Source organism: Sphaeramia orbicularis, chromosome 17 (assembly GCF_902148855.1).
Source record: "Sphaeramia orbicularis chromosome 17, fSphaOr1.1, whole genome shotgun sequence".
Taxonomy (NCBI): Eukaryota; Metazoa; Chordata; class Actinopteri; order Kurtiformes; family Apogonidae; genus Sphaeramia; species Sphaeramia orbicularis.
In genome coordinates this window covers 35,597,699-35,614,892 of record NC_043973.1, presented here as the reverse complement: position 1 = coordinate 35,614,892, position 17,194 = coordinate 35,597,699, and the positions used below count along the sequence as shown (strand labels likewise).

The 17,194-nt window shown below is 40.1% G+C and overlaps 1 protein-coding gene across 2 annotated transcripts in view; it reads left to right on the top strand.

Annotated features, from left to right (window-relative positions):
• Positions 1-2,330: 2,330 nt before the first annotated feature.
• The window catches only part of LOC115436838 (TSC22 domain family protein 2-like), a 36,328-nt gene continuing 21,464 nt past the window's right edge, over positions 2,331-17,194 (top strand). The window contains exons 1-2 of one of the 2 annotated variants that reach the window (XM_030159797.1): positions 2,331-4,752; positions 16,887-16,961. In XM_030159797.1, the coding sequence (XP_030015657.1) occupies positions 2,984-4,752; positions 16,887-16,961 (1,844 nt within the window). In that variant the 5' untranslated portion in view covers positions 2,331-2,983. The remainder of the gene's footprint in view (positions 4,753-16,886; positions 16,962-17,194) is intronic. The other variant, XM_030159798.1, reaches the window with a different exon arrangement.

Sequence of the window (17,194 nt, the reverse complement as noted above, 5' to 3'; positions counted from 1 at the left end):
AATGATCCATATCACTGCTTCTATGCATGTATCTACCACAAAAATGTCATAAATTACCTTTTCTTGTGTGGTGTTTTTTCCACTCGATATATTACGTCATGTCAGCACTCTGTGACACTGATGAACTGCAAAATTTAGAACAGTCTCCCCTCGAGGCCCATTTAATCGCTGTTTGTGCAGGTCCCAATAATGATCAGTCAGCATCCAAAGAAATAACTCAGTACTGAATATTGAAACTCATTCATCATTTATCAATGAAAGGCATCTCAGCCCTTAGAACTGGGACTGTGCAAACTCTGCTGAAGGAGATCTTGCGCTTTGAAGCAACAGAATAATATCTTACAAAACCCAGTGATCATCTTATTTTCTCCACTTCTTTTCCAAATTCTAAATTATACAAAAACCTGTGCTCAAGCCTATACAGTGTTCAATATCACAAGTAAAAATTTCATTTATGGAAAAGAATCTCACAAACACGACACTGTGAAAATACTCCACTACAAATAAAAGGCTCTTCTTAAGAGAAAGCATGCAAGAATATTATGGGTAATGGTCCTCGTCAGTGTTTTAGTGTTATTTTTATTTTATTTTTTGTGATATTATCAACCCTGCATTAATTTGTATGTTGCATTTTGCTGCTATAAATAGTCGTGGTTGACATCATATCAACTACTTTATGTACTTTAGTTCATTTAGTATCAGTTTATCATATCATATTTTTACAGTGGTTAACGTATCTCTCAAAAGCCAACTTTTCACGAGGTCAGAAAACCAGGCCTGTTTTTAGCTTTCTGACAATGCATTTTCCAGCAAAATTAGAAGTCAGAGTGGAAAGGTGAGACTCAAAAAGGCCTATAAATGAACACCATTATTGAGATCAAAATGAGGTTAAAAATCCCCCCCACTCACAATGTTCTTAAAGTCATAAACATTACGTACTATAAAAGCATGCTATGTATCATTAAAGAGTTTAGATTCCCCATATTTTTGCTATTTGGGTATTTTTTATTGGAAATGAGGACTGAAGAACAATTTGTCATAATGTAACAAAAAAAAAAAAAGGGTCCAGGATTATTCATGTTCTTTTAGTCCAGGAGGGCTCAGTTATAATTTAAGGAGGAATGGAACAGTGTAAAGTCAACAATACAAAGGGGGAAATATATATAATTCAATGGAATTTCATCAATACTCAATAATTTTTAGTGCAACTCTGGGCTATGGAGGCTTAAATCAAATAAAATACGTGGGTCAACATACACTGTGACAAAATTACACATAAAAACAAGACATTATGAGTAATCTATTAAAATTTAATCATCACTATTCAGTCAGAATAGCTTAAGTTTGGGATTCAAAACATAGACCTATATACAGTATATTCAAGCTTTTATACTCCTCAGTCCCAGGAGAGTAAGAGTTTTGTCTGTTTTACATTAAATAATTGTGTTTTTTTAGTAAAGCTATGAAACTTTTATCCCCTACAGAGGAAAAAAAATGTATTGTTGGGTCTCAGGAGGATTTCACCAATGGGCAAAACTCAAATTCAACGTGATTTTCTAATTTGTGAACTAAATATAAATTCTCCGACGATCTTTAAGACACTATGAATAATCTATTAAAATTTGATCATTGCAATTCAGTCAGAGTAGCTTAAGTTTGGGATTCAAAACATAGACCGATATACAGTATTTTCAAGCTTTTATACTCCTGAGTCCCAGGAGAGTAAGAGTTTTGTCTGTTTTTACATTAAATAATTGCCTCGATTGCATTTTTTAGTAAAACTGTGAAACTTTTATCCCCTACAGAGGAAAAAAAATGTATTGTTGGGTCTCAGGAGGATTAATCAGATGGGCCAAACTTAAATTCAGTGTGATTTTGTAATTTGTGAACTAAAGCTAAATTCTCCAACGGTCTTGAAGACATTATGAATAATCTATTAGAATTTAATCATTGCTACTCAGTCAGTTTGGGATTCAAAACATTGACCTATAGACAGTATATTCAAGCTTTTATACTCCTGAGAACCAGGAGAGTAAGAGTTTTGTCTTTTTTTACATTAAATAATTGCCTCGATTGCATTTTTGAGTAAAACTGCCAAACTTTTATCCCCTACAGAGGACAAAAAATGCATTGTTGGGTCTCAGGAGGATTAATCAGATGGGCCAAACTCAAATTCAACGTGATTTTGTAATTTGTGAACTAAAGCTAAATTCTCCGACGGTCTTGAAGGCATTATGAAAGGGCGATTCTCAAACGCCTTTTACGTAATCATCCTTGCGCACTCAGCCTACCCACGATGCAGCGCGGTTGCATACAACATAGCCATCTTGTCAAGAGTGACTGAGTGAGGGAGGTAACTGTAGGCGCTGTTTATATCCTCGTTTGTTTAAAAGCGTGAAATTTCACCACGACTTCTCTCTCGTTCACGGATAGCTGAAAAGTAAGTGTCGCCGCCGAATGACTTTAATTCCGTGAAGTGAGAGGACACAGAAGACCGCTTTCGAGAAGATGTCTCACATACTTGTACCGACGTAGGGGGAGTGTGCAGCAGCAGTTGGCTTGACTTGCTAGCTAGCCCAGTGAGTGGAGGGCTGCGGGCCCTCCTCAGCCTAAAGTAGCTTCTGCAGCTGGGCAACACACTCTGCGACAACGGCCGTTTGACAACTGGACAACCGGGACATTAGCAGGCCGGTCCGGACTGACCGAAAGCTGGATTATTCATCGTACCGGTCCGGCGTTAGAAGAGTGTTAGCCACATTGCTGGACAAGACGACGTTTGGTTATGAGCTCCTGAAACTCAACAGAAAGCCGAGAGAGGAAGAGGGATGGCGCAGATTCATCTCGATTACAGTTAGCTGGTAACGTCAAATAAATGAAAGTGTGCTGTTTAATATGATTTAACCTCTTGAGAAGCTGCAACCAGCTCGTCTCTTTCAACGGAGAATACACATAGCCATACTAGACTCGGAATCAGGCTGTCAGTATGTCGAAAATGCCGGCCAAGAAAAAGAGCTGTTTCCAGATCACTAGTGTGACACAGGCCCAGGTGGCGGCGATAGGTGCCACGGACGACACGGAGAGCCTGGACGACCCAGACGAGTCACGAACTGAAGATGTATCTTCAGAAATATACGATATGTCACGGGCCGAGTACGAGCCAGCGTGTGACAGGAGTTCATCAGAAGAAGCCCTGAATAATGTTGGAGAGCCAGAGGCCAGCAGTGTTATGGCACCAGTACACATACCTCAAGCCGGTCAGTTGCCTGCGATAAGCAACCCTATTGGGGAATTCAGAAAAGTGGGAGTATCGAGCTCAAGTCAAGGTAGTCAGCAGCCGCCGGGGGTTGGCGTTCCAGCTGGTCTGACCATCATCACTCAGCCTGGAGCAGTGCAGCAGCAGCCAGCCAGTGTGTCAGCCACCACATCCAGCCCTGCTCCTCCTCCTGCCACCTCCACGGTGAGCTGCACCTCACGCTTCAGGGTCATCAAACTCGATCATGGTACTGGAGAACCATTTCGAAGAGGCAGGTGGACATGTACAGAGTTTTATGAGAAAGACTCTGATGGATCTAAGTCTGCAGATAGCATTAGGCATGCCGCTGCAACAGTGGACCCTAATGCAGATAGAGACAGTGGGCTCGGGCATACTGGAGGGTCTGTGGTTGCCCCGGCAACACACTCAGGTCAGGGCTTGAGCTCTGTGGCGGATGCTCCACTGTCTTCAGCCCGAATTATTTCTGTGGAGACACTACCACCGCAGCAGCAGCTCCACCATCCAAACTACAGTGCCCGGCAGCAGGGTGTTAGTGGGTCAGCCACGCAGAGCGCTTTCTCCAGCAGTAAGCCCACACCTGTCCCAGCTCAGCAGCCGACAGTGGTAGGTCTCCAGCCCGCTGCACCCCAGAATGTGCTGCCTGTCGGACAAAATGGCCTCCCTCAGCCCGGGGTGCAATTGCAGAAGTCTCCCATCATGCCCCCTTCTTCCTCCCAGCCAGTTGGTTACCCTGCACAGCAACAGCAGCTTCCTATGGGCCATCACCTGACCGGCCAGCCATCTGGTCTGCTCCAGAACCAGACAGAGTACTATCAGCAGCAGCCAGGGCTTTCCACCGGCCAGTCCCTTCCGCTATCTGGACAAGGACCCTCGTCAGTCATGCCTCCAGCCTCTGGTGGTGTTTCTGTGCCAAGTCAGGTTGGAGATGTTGCTGGAGCAGGAGGGGTACCTCTGCCTACTGGACAGCCACCTCCAGCCCTGTTACAGCAGCAGACAGGAGGGAGTGTTGCTGGTTCCATACTGGTTGGAGGATCCACTTTACAGCAACAAAGCACGAGTCAGTATACTACCACTGCTGGACAGCCTCAACCGCACGGCCTCCACTCTGCATCCTCCAGTGTACAAAATGTGCCTGCCATTGCAGCGAGCTCCAGTGTGGCAACCACTGTGCCCGCTGCTGTGCCCAGTGCCTCCAGTGCAGCCATGCCAAATGTGACAACCTCCAGTTTGCCTCCAGGTCAGTTTTCCCACAGCAAGATTCCAGCGGTTTTGGGAGTGCAGGGCCTCCCAGCAGCTGGAATTGGACAGGTGGAGGGCGCCAGTGGAAGAAAATCAGAGGGTCTAATCAACGCACAGTCTCCTGTTGTATCTGGTAAAGAGCCGGTGAAGCCCTTCATGCCTGAGAGCCTGCAGCTCGCCACTCCGACAGTCAACAGCCTGTTTGGAATTCACATACCCGTCGACGGGGATGAGGACAGGTAACAGGTTTTAAATGTCTATAGCACACAGTGTTTCATAATCACTCACAGACAATTTATCAACATTTGTCAGAAACATGACATGTAACCCTGTAGGATGTTCTTCTGTGTAAATGTGTCAAGAAACAAATGAGAAGTTTGTTTTACAAATTTAGTGTAGGAAAAGCCTTATTTGAATAGATTACATCAGAAAAAAGCAAAAAATTAATTGAAAAACCTTATTCTCTAAGCAACCAGTACCATATAAGTGACTTAATAAAACAAAAAAGCAAATACCAATGTTACAAGAATAGCAAAATGTCATGTTGAAGGGTTGTTGCATCAAATTTCTGCAGAAAATCACAGGTGGTCTAATAATTATTTCCAAAGTTGCACAACTGGGGAGAAGTTTGTTGTAACAGGTGTTATGCAGCTTGCCAAAAGATCATGTCATTGTGTTTTTAATCACAATCATGACTTGAATTGTGATCTTTCTTCTCTATTGTGAAAGGTTCTGCAGAGTACAGAGACAAGAAACAACTAATAGGTTACTCCATTTGCATAATATTACATTTATGATAATACAATTTCAACTATAGATTATTATTTATTATTATTTTGTTAAGGTGATGGTTAACATGTAGATTTGTTTGATAATTCAAATAGAGAGTGGTAATTGGCTGTTTTTTTTTTTTATGTGTGCTTTCCAATCATTCTGACAATAAGTCATACATTTGTCTTCAATCTTCTGGTGACACTCTGCATTAAAGCGGGAAATGACCGGATTGGAAAAATATTTGTGGCTTGGCATGTCACATTACAGATGCACAGTCTGCATCAGCATTTTGAAACCCATGTTCTCTGCCACTGCCAATGGCACTACGTCTTGGGTGAAAAAAAAAACAACCAAAACACCCTCCCCATCCTGGTCACCTTTCTCCTACATTTACTACCTTTGTTGACTTCTCAAAGCCTAAGTCAGTAGCAGCTGTTTTGGTTTTATAAGCAGTTCTTCATCTGCCAGCTGCTAGCTATGCTGCTACTCAAGTTGCATTGTTTACACATACATCACATTAGAGAAAAGAGACACGTGAACTCATTGTACATTCAGAAGAGCCATATATTTGCCTGTACACCCCTGTTGGGCTGTCAGTTTAGTGTCCATCAACATATTAAATGCTCTAAGTTATCATGAAGTGGGAGCATTTAAACATTTCGCAACAGCTACGATTCACTGAATGTTTCACAGTTTGCTGTGATTACGAGAAGTTTAAAATTTGTGCAAAAAGTTGCCACAGCGAACACAATAAGTGCTGATCTTTTAGCTTGTCAGAGGAACAACATGGTTTTCCCTTCGTTTAGGGGGGCGGTGGGGAGAGAGCAGCGTGAGTAGCACACAGGAAGGAAATATAATATTTATTATTCCTCATTAGAGCTTAAAAAAGTAAGTGGAGTACAGCTTATTTAAGGAGAACACCCATGGCTTCCACTACACAGGCAACAACTTGTTAAACACACAGAGCTCCTGTCATACTGGGATTCCATGTGTGTATTTGTCTTGTGTATACAAAAGTGCTCTTTTTTTTTTTTTTTTTTTTTTTTTTTAAACAGATGCCTTTAACCTCTTTTTCCTGCCACTTTAGCTATCCTCCTACAGGACAGTGTCCGAGGTGATGGCCTTGGCTCCAGACATCAAAGCTCTGCTACTGTGGCCACTTAGTAAATGGGCGAGGAAAGGCGTTCTAATACAAACATAGTGACATTGCCACATATGTGATATCATGCTTTCCACTCACATCCCTCTCAGGCTCCCCTCAGGAAAATGTTTACAATGGATTGAACTGCTTTGGCTAGCTTTGTACTGGAGGTAATAAGTTGTTGATGATCGTTTAGATTGAGCAGACTGTGTGTTTGTGTGTGTGTGTGTGTGTGTGTGTGTGTGTGTGTGGGGACGTATGTATATATAAACAGACATCAACTATAGAAAACATCACGATGATTAATTGAAGTGGGTCAGTGTTTTCTTATATAGGTCTCATTGTTCTTTAGCATTTAGCTTTAACTTCACTGTGGTAAGGAAAAGTTTCTCTCACAGTGAGATGGAACACAGAACACTTTTCTGCCAGTTAACTGAAAAGTGTGTTTATAATAGTGTACACGAAGCTCAGGAATCATATTATTATTCTTCAGTTGATAGTTATTATGTGTCGTGACTTTAACTTCCTTTCCACAAGTAATTGTTGTCTCCATTCCAGAGTTTTAGCACTTGGTTTTCTTGTAGTAGACAGCAGGCATGAGCGGAAATGATACAGTGCCTGAAATCGCTCAGTGGCTTTCACTTACAGTCTCACAAATATGCCAGGATGTAGACCAGACTAGCTGTGCAAACTGCAGAACAGAGAAGTACAGACGCAGAAGTACAGTATTTTGCTTTGAGCGCTTTAGCAGAATATTTCAGTGTTTCTGAGTATGAAATGCTCACTTAAACTTTAATTTGTATGTAGGTGATTTGTAATGCCAAATGTGGTTTCTGCGGAAGTCTAGTGATTAAAATTTTAGGCCTAAAATGCCTCGAAATGAAATGCCTTATTATGACAGGTTTGGAATTAGTGCTTATTTGAAGCCTGTTGTACCTTGTGTAAGGGAGCACTCAAATTAGGATCTTTGGATGTAAAAACAAACTGTGTGAAAAGCCACAGGCAAATTTGCATCACCCAGGATTATTTGTTTTCACTTTTAGAAAATCAGAGTCAAGCGTGGCCCCATTGTGAGAAGACAGGAAATATGTCTTTAATTGTATCCATAATGGACTTCTAAGCATCTTATAATGCCTGAAATGTCACGTGTTGAAAGCTCCGAACTTGCCAAATTATTTTATACACACTGGCATGGTAGTTGTGTCAATGAGGGCGTTACTTAACTCCATGACATTCCTGCTGACTTCAAACAATGTGTGTTTGGAGTACCTATGTATGTATTGCTTGCGAGAAGAACCAGCTCCCAGGCTGATAAGAGGGGGGGGTCTCTTACGACAGCAGAACCCTATCAAACACTGAGCAGTAGTCTTTCCACTGTGCCCCTGTTCTACCGATAAGCGACCTGTCAGTGGGGCGTGTCCACCATGTGTGCTCGTTGTCACGTCGTAGATCTGTTCTTTTACAGCACAAGCTTTAGGCGAAATTACTGTACATTTAATTTTATCCCAAGGCCTTTGGTAGGATTTAACCACCCATTATGTTGTGCAGTGGGAATGCTGTTCGATGGGCTTTTTTTTTTTATGGGGCTTTTTTTTTTTTTTTTTTGCAGCATCAGTGGAGTCCTTGCTTTGTACCTAGTATTTACTGATTGACTGACAGACGAGGCATGACAGTTGTTTGTGTACATTTGATGTGCTGAATGACATTCCTCTGCAGCAGCAACTGTGGTATGCTCAAAAGAGGCAGAGGAAGCTGCAGAGTGAAACCTGTTGTGCCTCACTAGAGCAGGCATTTGAGGTATGCTTAATACAACCACCCCCCTCTTCTCTTTACTTTATTGGTTAATTTCAAAATTTCCCTTGCACCGCTCATTTTTCACGCTGCTGTCCTCATATAGTAGCACTAACCAAAACCACCTTTTTTTTTTTTTTTTTTAATAAATCCAACACATTTTCCTGTAAAAAAAAAAAAAAAACCCCCACTATTTTTAGGTCGTTTTTTTTTTTTTTTTTTCCTCCACATGTACCCACTCATGCAGACTCTGCGGACAGTGGGTTTAAGAAAGTTTTAGACTTTAAACATCTTGCACAACCTGGAAGAACTCTCAGCCAATCCGTAGGCCCTCGTGTTTGTCCCTATCTTCCTCCACCCTGTACTTTTCTCTGCAAGTAATTAAAGCACAACAGTGGAGATACAGACTTAGAGATCGAAGATGTTGCTCTCATGCTCAGAATTTGCTCGCTCTAATGTTTCCCAGATGGTTACAACAACTAAAGCCTTAAATAACATTGTCATAACGTCTTTGTTTTACTCACAATGGAGGAGTTGCTTCTTGTTTTTTGCTGTGTAATTTACATAAATGTGCTGCATCTGTAGTCTGTGCGTAATTGAGCTCATGCATGGGGGGCGGGGGGGTGTATGGTTTATTGTCCTCACATAATGGGAGCTTATGTAAAATTTGACTCCGGGAGGTATGAGAGGGCTGTCCAGGTTTTCAGTGTAGTGCAGCAGTTACTATGAATTGAGAGGCTGCGTCAGTGTGGGTGGAAGAGGGGTGTGTCATTGAAAGGGGACGGGTTGACTCAGTGTGTGTGTTCGTGTATGTGTGCACACAATTATCCATGTTGGGGGTGGGGACCGCTCGCTGAGGAAAGTTGCATTGTATGGCCTTACTTTTAGACTACTTCAGCCTGGATCTTTGCAGCTCTTATTCATTCTCTGTGGCTGTGGGTTTATATGACACACGGACAGCATTCCCTCTCCTCTGTGACCTTTGCTTTACTGCTGTATCCTGTTTTCAGTCAGACTCTCTCACACTGCTCTCCACCCCCTATTCATTTAATATTCTTTAGCTCACTCCCCGTTTCCGTACTGGGGCTCTCTGGTCATATCATATGACATTTGGTGGGCACATTTTTATCCTGAGTGCCTTACAGACCTAAAGGTAGAGACATTTTTGTTGGACTCGACCACGAAGACTCCAAACATTTTAGCTTTCGAGTCACACAGCACCACATTTAGGAGAGGGTTTCTGTGGGTCTTTTATCCAATCTCAGTGAGAAATGTCTTAAATACCCTTTTGACAGGTCTTAAAATGATGATATTGTGAAAATAACATCGCTTCTCCTTATTTAGATTAACTTTAGTTTCACTCTTACATGTGCTTTTGATTGATCACGCTGCAGAAAAGCTCGAAAAGGAAGTCGACATGCATAGATGGCAAAAATTCTGTAACACATTCTTTAATCTAGTTGTAAAGAAGTACAGAGTACAAGTGAGTACAAGCTCTGTGATGTATTACATAAGAAAGAGCCAAAAATTTCCATATTTCTACTGGCTCTTTTTTCCTTTTGCAAAGCTACTGAATGAGTTCTTCCAGTTTTTGAGGTCATTAGATGTGTGATATGCACACTGCCCTACTCACCAACAGGTTGTCTTTCCTGTGCTGGGAAGGTGCACTGTGATGCAAAATAAAAAATAATTGATAATCCTCCTTGAATGCATTGAAAACAAAATAATGAGCCTGTTATGAAAATGTAAAGAGGAGGAAGTACAAACATGTGCTAAATTTGAAACTAAACACTTGAGAAAAATTAATACTCAAGTGAAATACTGTTACTGAAAGTCTACTTACATTAATGGAGTTTTTGTTCTTTGTTATTTCCAACCTCTGGAACCAATAATCGATACTTCAGACTGTGCAGCCTGGTCATAATTTATCACAGCAAGCAACGTGTACGAGTAAATGTTGCCTCTCCTCTTGGAGAAGTAGCTAGTTTTTGATTAGTAACACATTAAAACAGTAAATTGTTTAATTTTACATTGCTGTCATACACTAGACAGACAAAAGTATTTGGACATGTTGAATTCAGGCGTTTCTTTTCTAACAGGGAGAAAACTCCCATTACATTTTAAGGAAATATTGATGTTTATATCAACAAAAATACTGGCACACATCAAGATTATTATTATGTTATCTTTATTAACAAAATGATGAAAACTGAAATTGCAAAACATTTTCGTTAACTGAAATAAATAAAAGCTATAATTAAAAGAAAAAAAAGATAACTAACTGAAACTGTAATGTGTACTTACAAAAGTAACTAAAACTTATCAAAATTCTGGATAAAATTCCTTTTGTTTTTATCTTTGTCAATGTCGCATTGATATGAAATCGATTTATTTCGCTCGAGCAATTTTAGCTGGCGGCACCATACGGCACTTCACGGTCCGTCACTTCTCGTCACTTGTCGTTTAGAGTCAGCTTCTCATCTCCACTCTACCTTGCTACATGGACACTAAAGTTGGGAGAAAGCAGCAGAGTCCCGTATGGGATTTTTTGGAATACAACGGCGAGGAAGATAAAAGATGTGAAAAATCTAAAACTAATACTAAAAATTAACTAAAACTAAGCATTTAGGAAAAAAAAATTAAAACTAATAAAAAAAACTAGTAAACCTGCTCTAAAAACTAATGAAAACCAACTGAATTGGAGAACAAAAGTCAAAACTAAATTAAACTAAACTATAATGAAAAATTAAAAACTATTGTAACCTTGGGACACATCATGGCTACAGCTCGTAGATGTCCTGTTCATGCTGCTTTGAGATATAAACATCAAAATTTCCTTAAAATTTAATGGGAGATTTTTCATCCTAAGTGAGATGTGAAGAAAGTCGATGGTTGGTTGTGGTACTAAATTATTATTCCAGCCTAGAGCATGAAAAATATTTAATAAATCTAAAATCATAGTCATTGGGAAAAAAAATCAAAAGCAATGTTGAGAGGAATTAAGTTAAGACCTTCCTGAGGTATGTTCAAAGCAAAGGTAACAATTGAAACACATCTAACCAATGCAATGATATTTATCCCAATATAAAACTATATTATGACATTAGTCATTATTATTGTTGTGTAGCCCAGACCTGTTAAAAAAGAAACAACTGAATTCAACATGTCGGAATTCTTTTTTCCATATAGTGTGTAATTTGGTAGCTATAAATTCAATGAAGATGACATTAAGCGCTGGGTCGAAGTCTATTTTAAGTAACAGATGTCAAGAATGATGAATGTTACGTAAGAAAGTGGTCAAATTAAGAACTTAAGGTGTCAAGACTTAAGAGTGGCATGAGAAAAAATAAAACATTAAGGCCTGTAAAAAGCCACCAGCAAAACACCTGTCATATCTCATTATTGTTCTGTATTAGCATCTCCAAAGTATGGCCCAGGTGAGATTCAGTCAACACTAAGAACTAGGACTTACATTGCATTCATGATGGTCTTACAATGATCTTTAAAGGTCTTAAATACAACCTGTTGAAACCTGCAGAAACCCAAAGTTAAGTACAACTGCATTCAGCAACAGTATATGTAATTTTCCTCAACTGACATGAACTTTTTAACCTCTAACTGTTTTTGATGGGTTTTTGTGTGCACTAGTCAGGTTGTTCGGTCTCTTTTAACCCCTCCTCCTCTCGGCTATTTTCTGAAGAAGCACATTGTTCTGTTCTTTTGCTTTGAGTGACACTGTTCTTCTGTAGGCTTTGCTTCAATCATCACCTCCACCCCAGGTATGGAGGCCTTCCATTGTTCTGACAAGTACAAGGATGTCACAAACTCAGTCCAATACACAAATGACTACTTTGAGCTCAGGTTTTTACCCGGGGATGTTCTGTACCCCAGTGTAGATAAGCTCAGCTGAGAATACGCCTGCTATCTTGTTTTTGTAAAGTGGTACATTTAGTGATGTGGAGGCTCACTTTTTGGCTTCTCTGTGCGAACGGCTTTTAAGGAGATGTGAGAAAAGAAATGAAGAGACCTGATGGAGGCCATGATATGAACATATTTTTATATAAATGATGAAAATCACAAAAGAAAGAAAAGAAAATGTGTCTTCAAATAAGCAGTTGAAGTCTTTGAAGCGTTGATTTGTTCTGACATTTGGGGATAAATTGGCAATCTTCAATTAAGTTCAGTTAAACCTTGTATTGTGTTTGGGTCTGTGGGGCCCGTTTTCATGTTTTATTAAAAGAAAAACAATTTTGATATTTTTCAATGAATTTTTTCCCCTCATATTTTAATCATATTACATTTTTTAAAAAAAACCCAAAAAACTAAATAAATAAAAACGAGTAGCATTTTAATTCATAAATGTGATCTAGCAAAGGCAAATATTAAACATATATGTTTTTCATGTTGCTTGTAATTTGGATGAAGTAAACATCTGTTGAGTATTTCAGCATAAAATGGTTTGATTATGTTGAATTAAAAACCCACAAATGCAGTTGGTCCACCACACCCACGAGCACTGACTGAAGAACAAAAATCTGAACACCACACAAGGGTTAAGTTAGTTTATTTAGGTCTATTGAAATTTCTCTGGCAATTATCCAAATAGAAAACACTAAATTACATGGGAAAAATATGACAGCATTGACTGAAAGTGTAGGTTGATGCTATAACTTATTACACCTACCTTTTACAGATATTAATGCAAGCAGCTCTGCAGGTTAAAGCAACCATGAAACTAGTTAAATACTTATCTACAGACAATGGAAAAGGAAGCAGAAACAAAATTTCCCTAGCATTTAATCAGACATTGTTTTTATATTTGTTCATGACCTTTTTTATAACATTTTTTAAAGTGTAAATTGAGTCACACATTCTCAATTCCTCCTCCTTCTCATTTACATAACAGCTTGAAATAAATGCCAGAAAAAGACAAGTTCTTGTTTCAGTTGTCCTGTTATAACCAGTTCTGTGACTGAACATTCGAATCACCGGCAAAGGAATCATGCAGAGCTGAAAGTGGGATTGAAAATAGCAATAATGTCAGATATGGGACTTCAGTGTAGTTTCAGTTTATTTTCTCTCGCTAACCTCACTTTGATGTTTTAACACTACAGCAGGGTTGGAAATTAATTTTTTAGTGTTGGTGGAGTCCTTCATATGACACTTATTTTAACAGACACTGTGGCTCAAAGTGAAAAATAATACAATAAGATGTGTAATATTCATGTCTGATTATAGCTAAATATTAATATTTTAGGGAATATACTGACATTCCGCTTCTCTCTCTCATGTAAACCATTTACCACACAGTTGGAGGTAATGGGTCTGAACTTGCTTTGACTAAGGATCCAGCATTTTTTCTACTGACAAACCTCACGTATTGCATGAAAATTATAGATGACCAAATAACTGTTCATCGAAACTTTGACTCAGACACTAGATTGCCCAATCTTCGTTCATAAAGTTAATGTTGTGCATGTGAAGTCATACTTTCATGGGATGGCGCCATGTGAAATACACTATTGTGAAACGAAGGAAAACTGTAGACCGGAGATGAAACAGTTGACACGTATTCTAATAGTTAATCCAGAAAATGCTACCGAAAAGATGTTTGCAAAAATATCTCAGATCCAGATGGAATATGGTGTTTACATGACCCCTATCAAGTCACATTCTGAATAATACTGGAATATTAGTGTGTTTACAAACATAATGACGCCATTCTTCAGACTTTTCCTGTATTTCTGGACCGTCGTTTATGTTCTGGGCATATTTGACTCTCCTCCAACCTTCATTCTGTAATCTACAGTGGCACCAGTCCCTCCTCGTACTCAGTCTTTCTCATTTACAACCCAAACCTGCTGAAAGAAATTCCCATAGGGCAGCTGAAATCTAAATAGTTTTGACCTACTTCTGCTGTGTGGCAGATGGATGGATGGGGCCGAGATCCTGGAGTCTTAGGAGCAGCAACACTGAGAGCTTTCAACACCTCCTCTTAATCTTTCCCACCACCCCCCTGCACTCCTCCAGCCTCCGACTCTACCTGTCGAATGACTCCCAGTCCTGCTTTGGCGAACTGGAAATGGTCCCTAGTGGTATATCCTCCTTAGACCCATGGGTTTTTTTGCATTAAATAAGTGTCTTAATTGAAAATGGCATAATGCAACAGGTTTTTCAGATACATTTTAAATTTTTTTTATGGAATATTCTGTGCAGTGGACAGTGATTTTTAGGACAAATCAGAGGATTAAAATGCATTGATGGGTCTCAAGAGATTAGAGCAAAACAGTGGTATCAGAGCTATGAAGCACAAAAAAACAAACAAGTATATTTTTTCCTTATTGATCATTGTTTGCTGTTTGCTCTAGCTCCTTCACTTCCCAAAAGCGATCTCACCACCAACATGTGCTCCTTACTGAAGGCTCATTGTGGGCTTTCACGTGTTCAATGAGTTTGCAGGGTTATTAAGAGGTTCAGCACCGTGAAAGTGAACCTTTGGTGTGGCTACTGCTGTGCAGCACAGGCATACTCAAGGAAAAACCATGCGTCATGCTCAAGCTAGATGTGTGACATCAACCAGCAAGAATGCACCAAAAGGTTATTTTCGTCTGCTTCCAAGTCATCCATTTGCTCTGGGGCAGCATGCAGCAAGGCCCGAGCATGTGTAACCAGTGTTTTAGTATCAGGTTCTGTGCTCTGAAAAAAAAAAAAGAAAAAGAAAATGTGGTTCAAGAAAACAAAAGGAGTTTGCTCCTATGTGGATTCAGGCTATAAAGAAAGGCTGAAACGCATAGATATTTTTACAATGATGTATTACAGGGTTTTAAAATTAATCTTATCTCTGAGTCCCAGATTTCACCACCATTCCACCAAACTAAAGAGCAGCAGAACACTTATTTTATTTGACACCCAAGCAGCACTTTAAGCATGGTGTTTATTTCTTTTACTGGCTATCAGTTTGGTTGGTTCCACGTGATGTGCCTTTTTGTCCTTCTCACTCTCCGTACTTTGGGTTTATGGGGCAGATGGCGCTTTCACCACTGCTCCGCACACTGACTAGTTTGAGTCGGTTTTACAAAGAGCGGCTTTCATATTGGGGATATTGACATGTTACATTTTAGTTTTACAAAGGCAGCCTTTCAGAGCCAAGTGTTTGCTACTTGAAAACAGGGAGCGATGACTCTTCCAGTTCAGACCTCATTCACGGAGAGGTTTCTGGACTGCAGGTCATCAGCCAATAGCTGCCTCTGACCTCTGAGCTGTCAGAGAGAGCTTTTCTGTGGAGGTGTATGTGTGTGTTTTCTTTTTTTTTTTTTTTTCCCCCTTTTTTGCTGTTGCCCTCAAAGTAAAATTAAGCAGAGGCATAGGAGGGGGTTTGTGAGAGTGTTTAGTCATGAGGTAACGAGAGGGAGCAAGTTTGTGCCAGAGATTTCTAGGAAAAGCGCTTTGGCTGCTTTATTATATTCACACACATGCTGTAAATCAACTCCTCATTCCCTTGTGCTTTGTGTGTGTGTGTGTGTATAGCTCTGTATATGTTGGCCACCACTTCTTGTGAGTAGTTGTGTACATGTGCATATGTTGGCGTCAGTGTGCATGTGCATTTATGTGAATGTGGAAGGGAAGTAGTTAGTTTTGAAAGGCACGAGCTAGTAAAGGATAAAATCAGAGTGTGTGTGTGTGTGTGTGTGTGTGTTGGTGTCAGAGTGGGGATTTCCTTTCCCCTTCCCGACATACATCCCATGTCACAGTACACAGTGTACTACTTGTACCCAGAAAGTTTTATCAACACAAGCACGGTGGATAATGTTAAAACAACGTTCACTAAGTTGATAGTGCATTTATATCTCATCTGTGAAGGAACCAGTTTTATCTCAATAAACAACAAGGTCAACCAAAATGGGTGAGTATAAATGGTAATAAAGGAGACAAAAACAACATGTTCAAGCACTTAACATGAACACGCTCGTCCAAATTTACAATAACACAATTTGCAACTCAGGACATAAAGTAAAGGAGCTAAATAGTTCCCAGAAGTTTCATAACATTATCAGAAAGAATCAAGTAAAGCCCTTTCTGTGTTGTTCCAGTTTGCCCAACCGGATTGTAGAAAGCTGTGTGATGACAGACAGGGAGAGGCAGCTGTAGGAATGCATTTATATTGAATTAATTTATTTTACCACATACTTAGTAAAATCAACAATACAGATAATCATAAAAATTATGCGTATCGTCCAATAATCGGCTTGGCCAGTAATGGGCTGACCCCTCGTTAAGACATGAAAACACAGGTTTCTACTTTGAGCTGAAAAGTAGTTCGACTTTGTTTTCTTCTGGGGAAATCAAGCATGAGTGATAGGCTGCATACTGTATGTGAATGGCCTTAGGGGAGCCTCTTTAAGTTTACGAAGCTGTCCCCACCTTTTGAAATGCATTCCTGCTGTCAGACTCCCACTCCCTTCCCTCTTTTCTCTCCTTTATTTAAATGTTCCATATGCTTTATTTTATTGAAGGCCGGGAGCCGAGCTGTTGCACAAAGACGAGCAAAAGTTGTGTGAGGACACATTTGTGGGTAACACATGTGAGATGGCGAAGCATAGTGTACGTTCATTGTTTCAACTCTTCCTTGTCTCTGTCTCTCTCTGTCCCTGATTGCGGTTGACACAGGAACCCTTCCAAGGCTTTCTACCAGGCCTTCCAGTCTGGCAGCAGATTAAGGGATTCAAAGCCACACAGTGATAGGTACAGTACCATATTGGTTTGGGCTCGAACGGCCTGCAAGAGTGCAACCATTTGTGTGCAGTGTTCAGTAGCAGCGAGCTTGCTTCCTCCCGCGTGCATGGATTGAGTTTGGAAACAAAGGCTGGCAGCAAACTAAGGATTGGCCAATAGTCGTCTCAACAGGACCTCTGTAATTTTCTCCTAAACAGGGTGAGCATCACAAGAAGTCAGGCCATTAATGACTGTAAACAAGT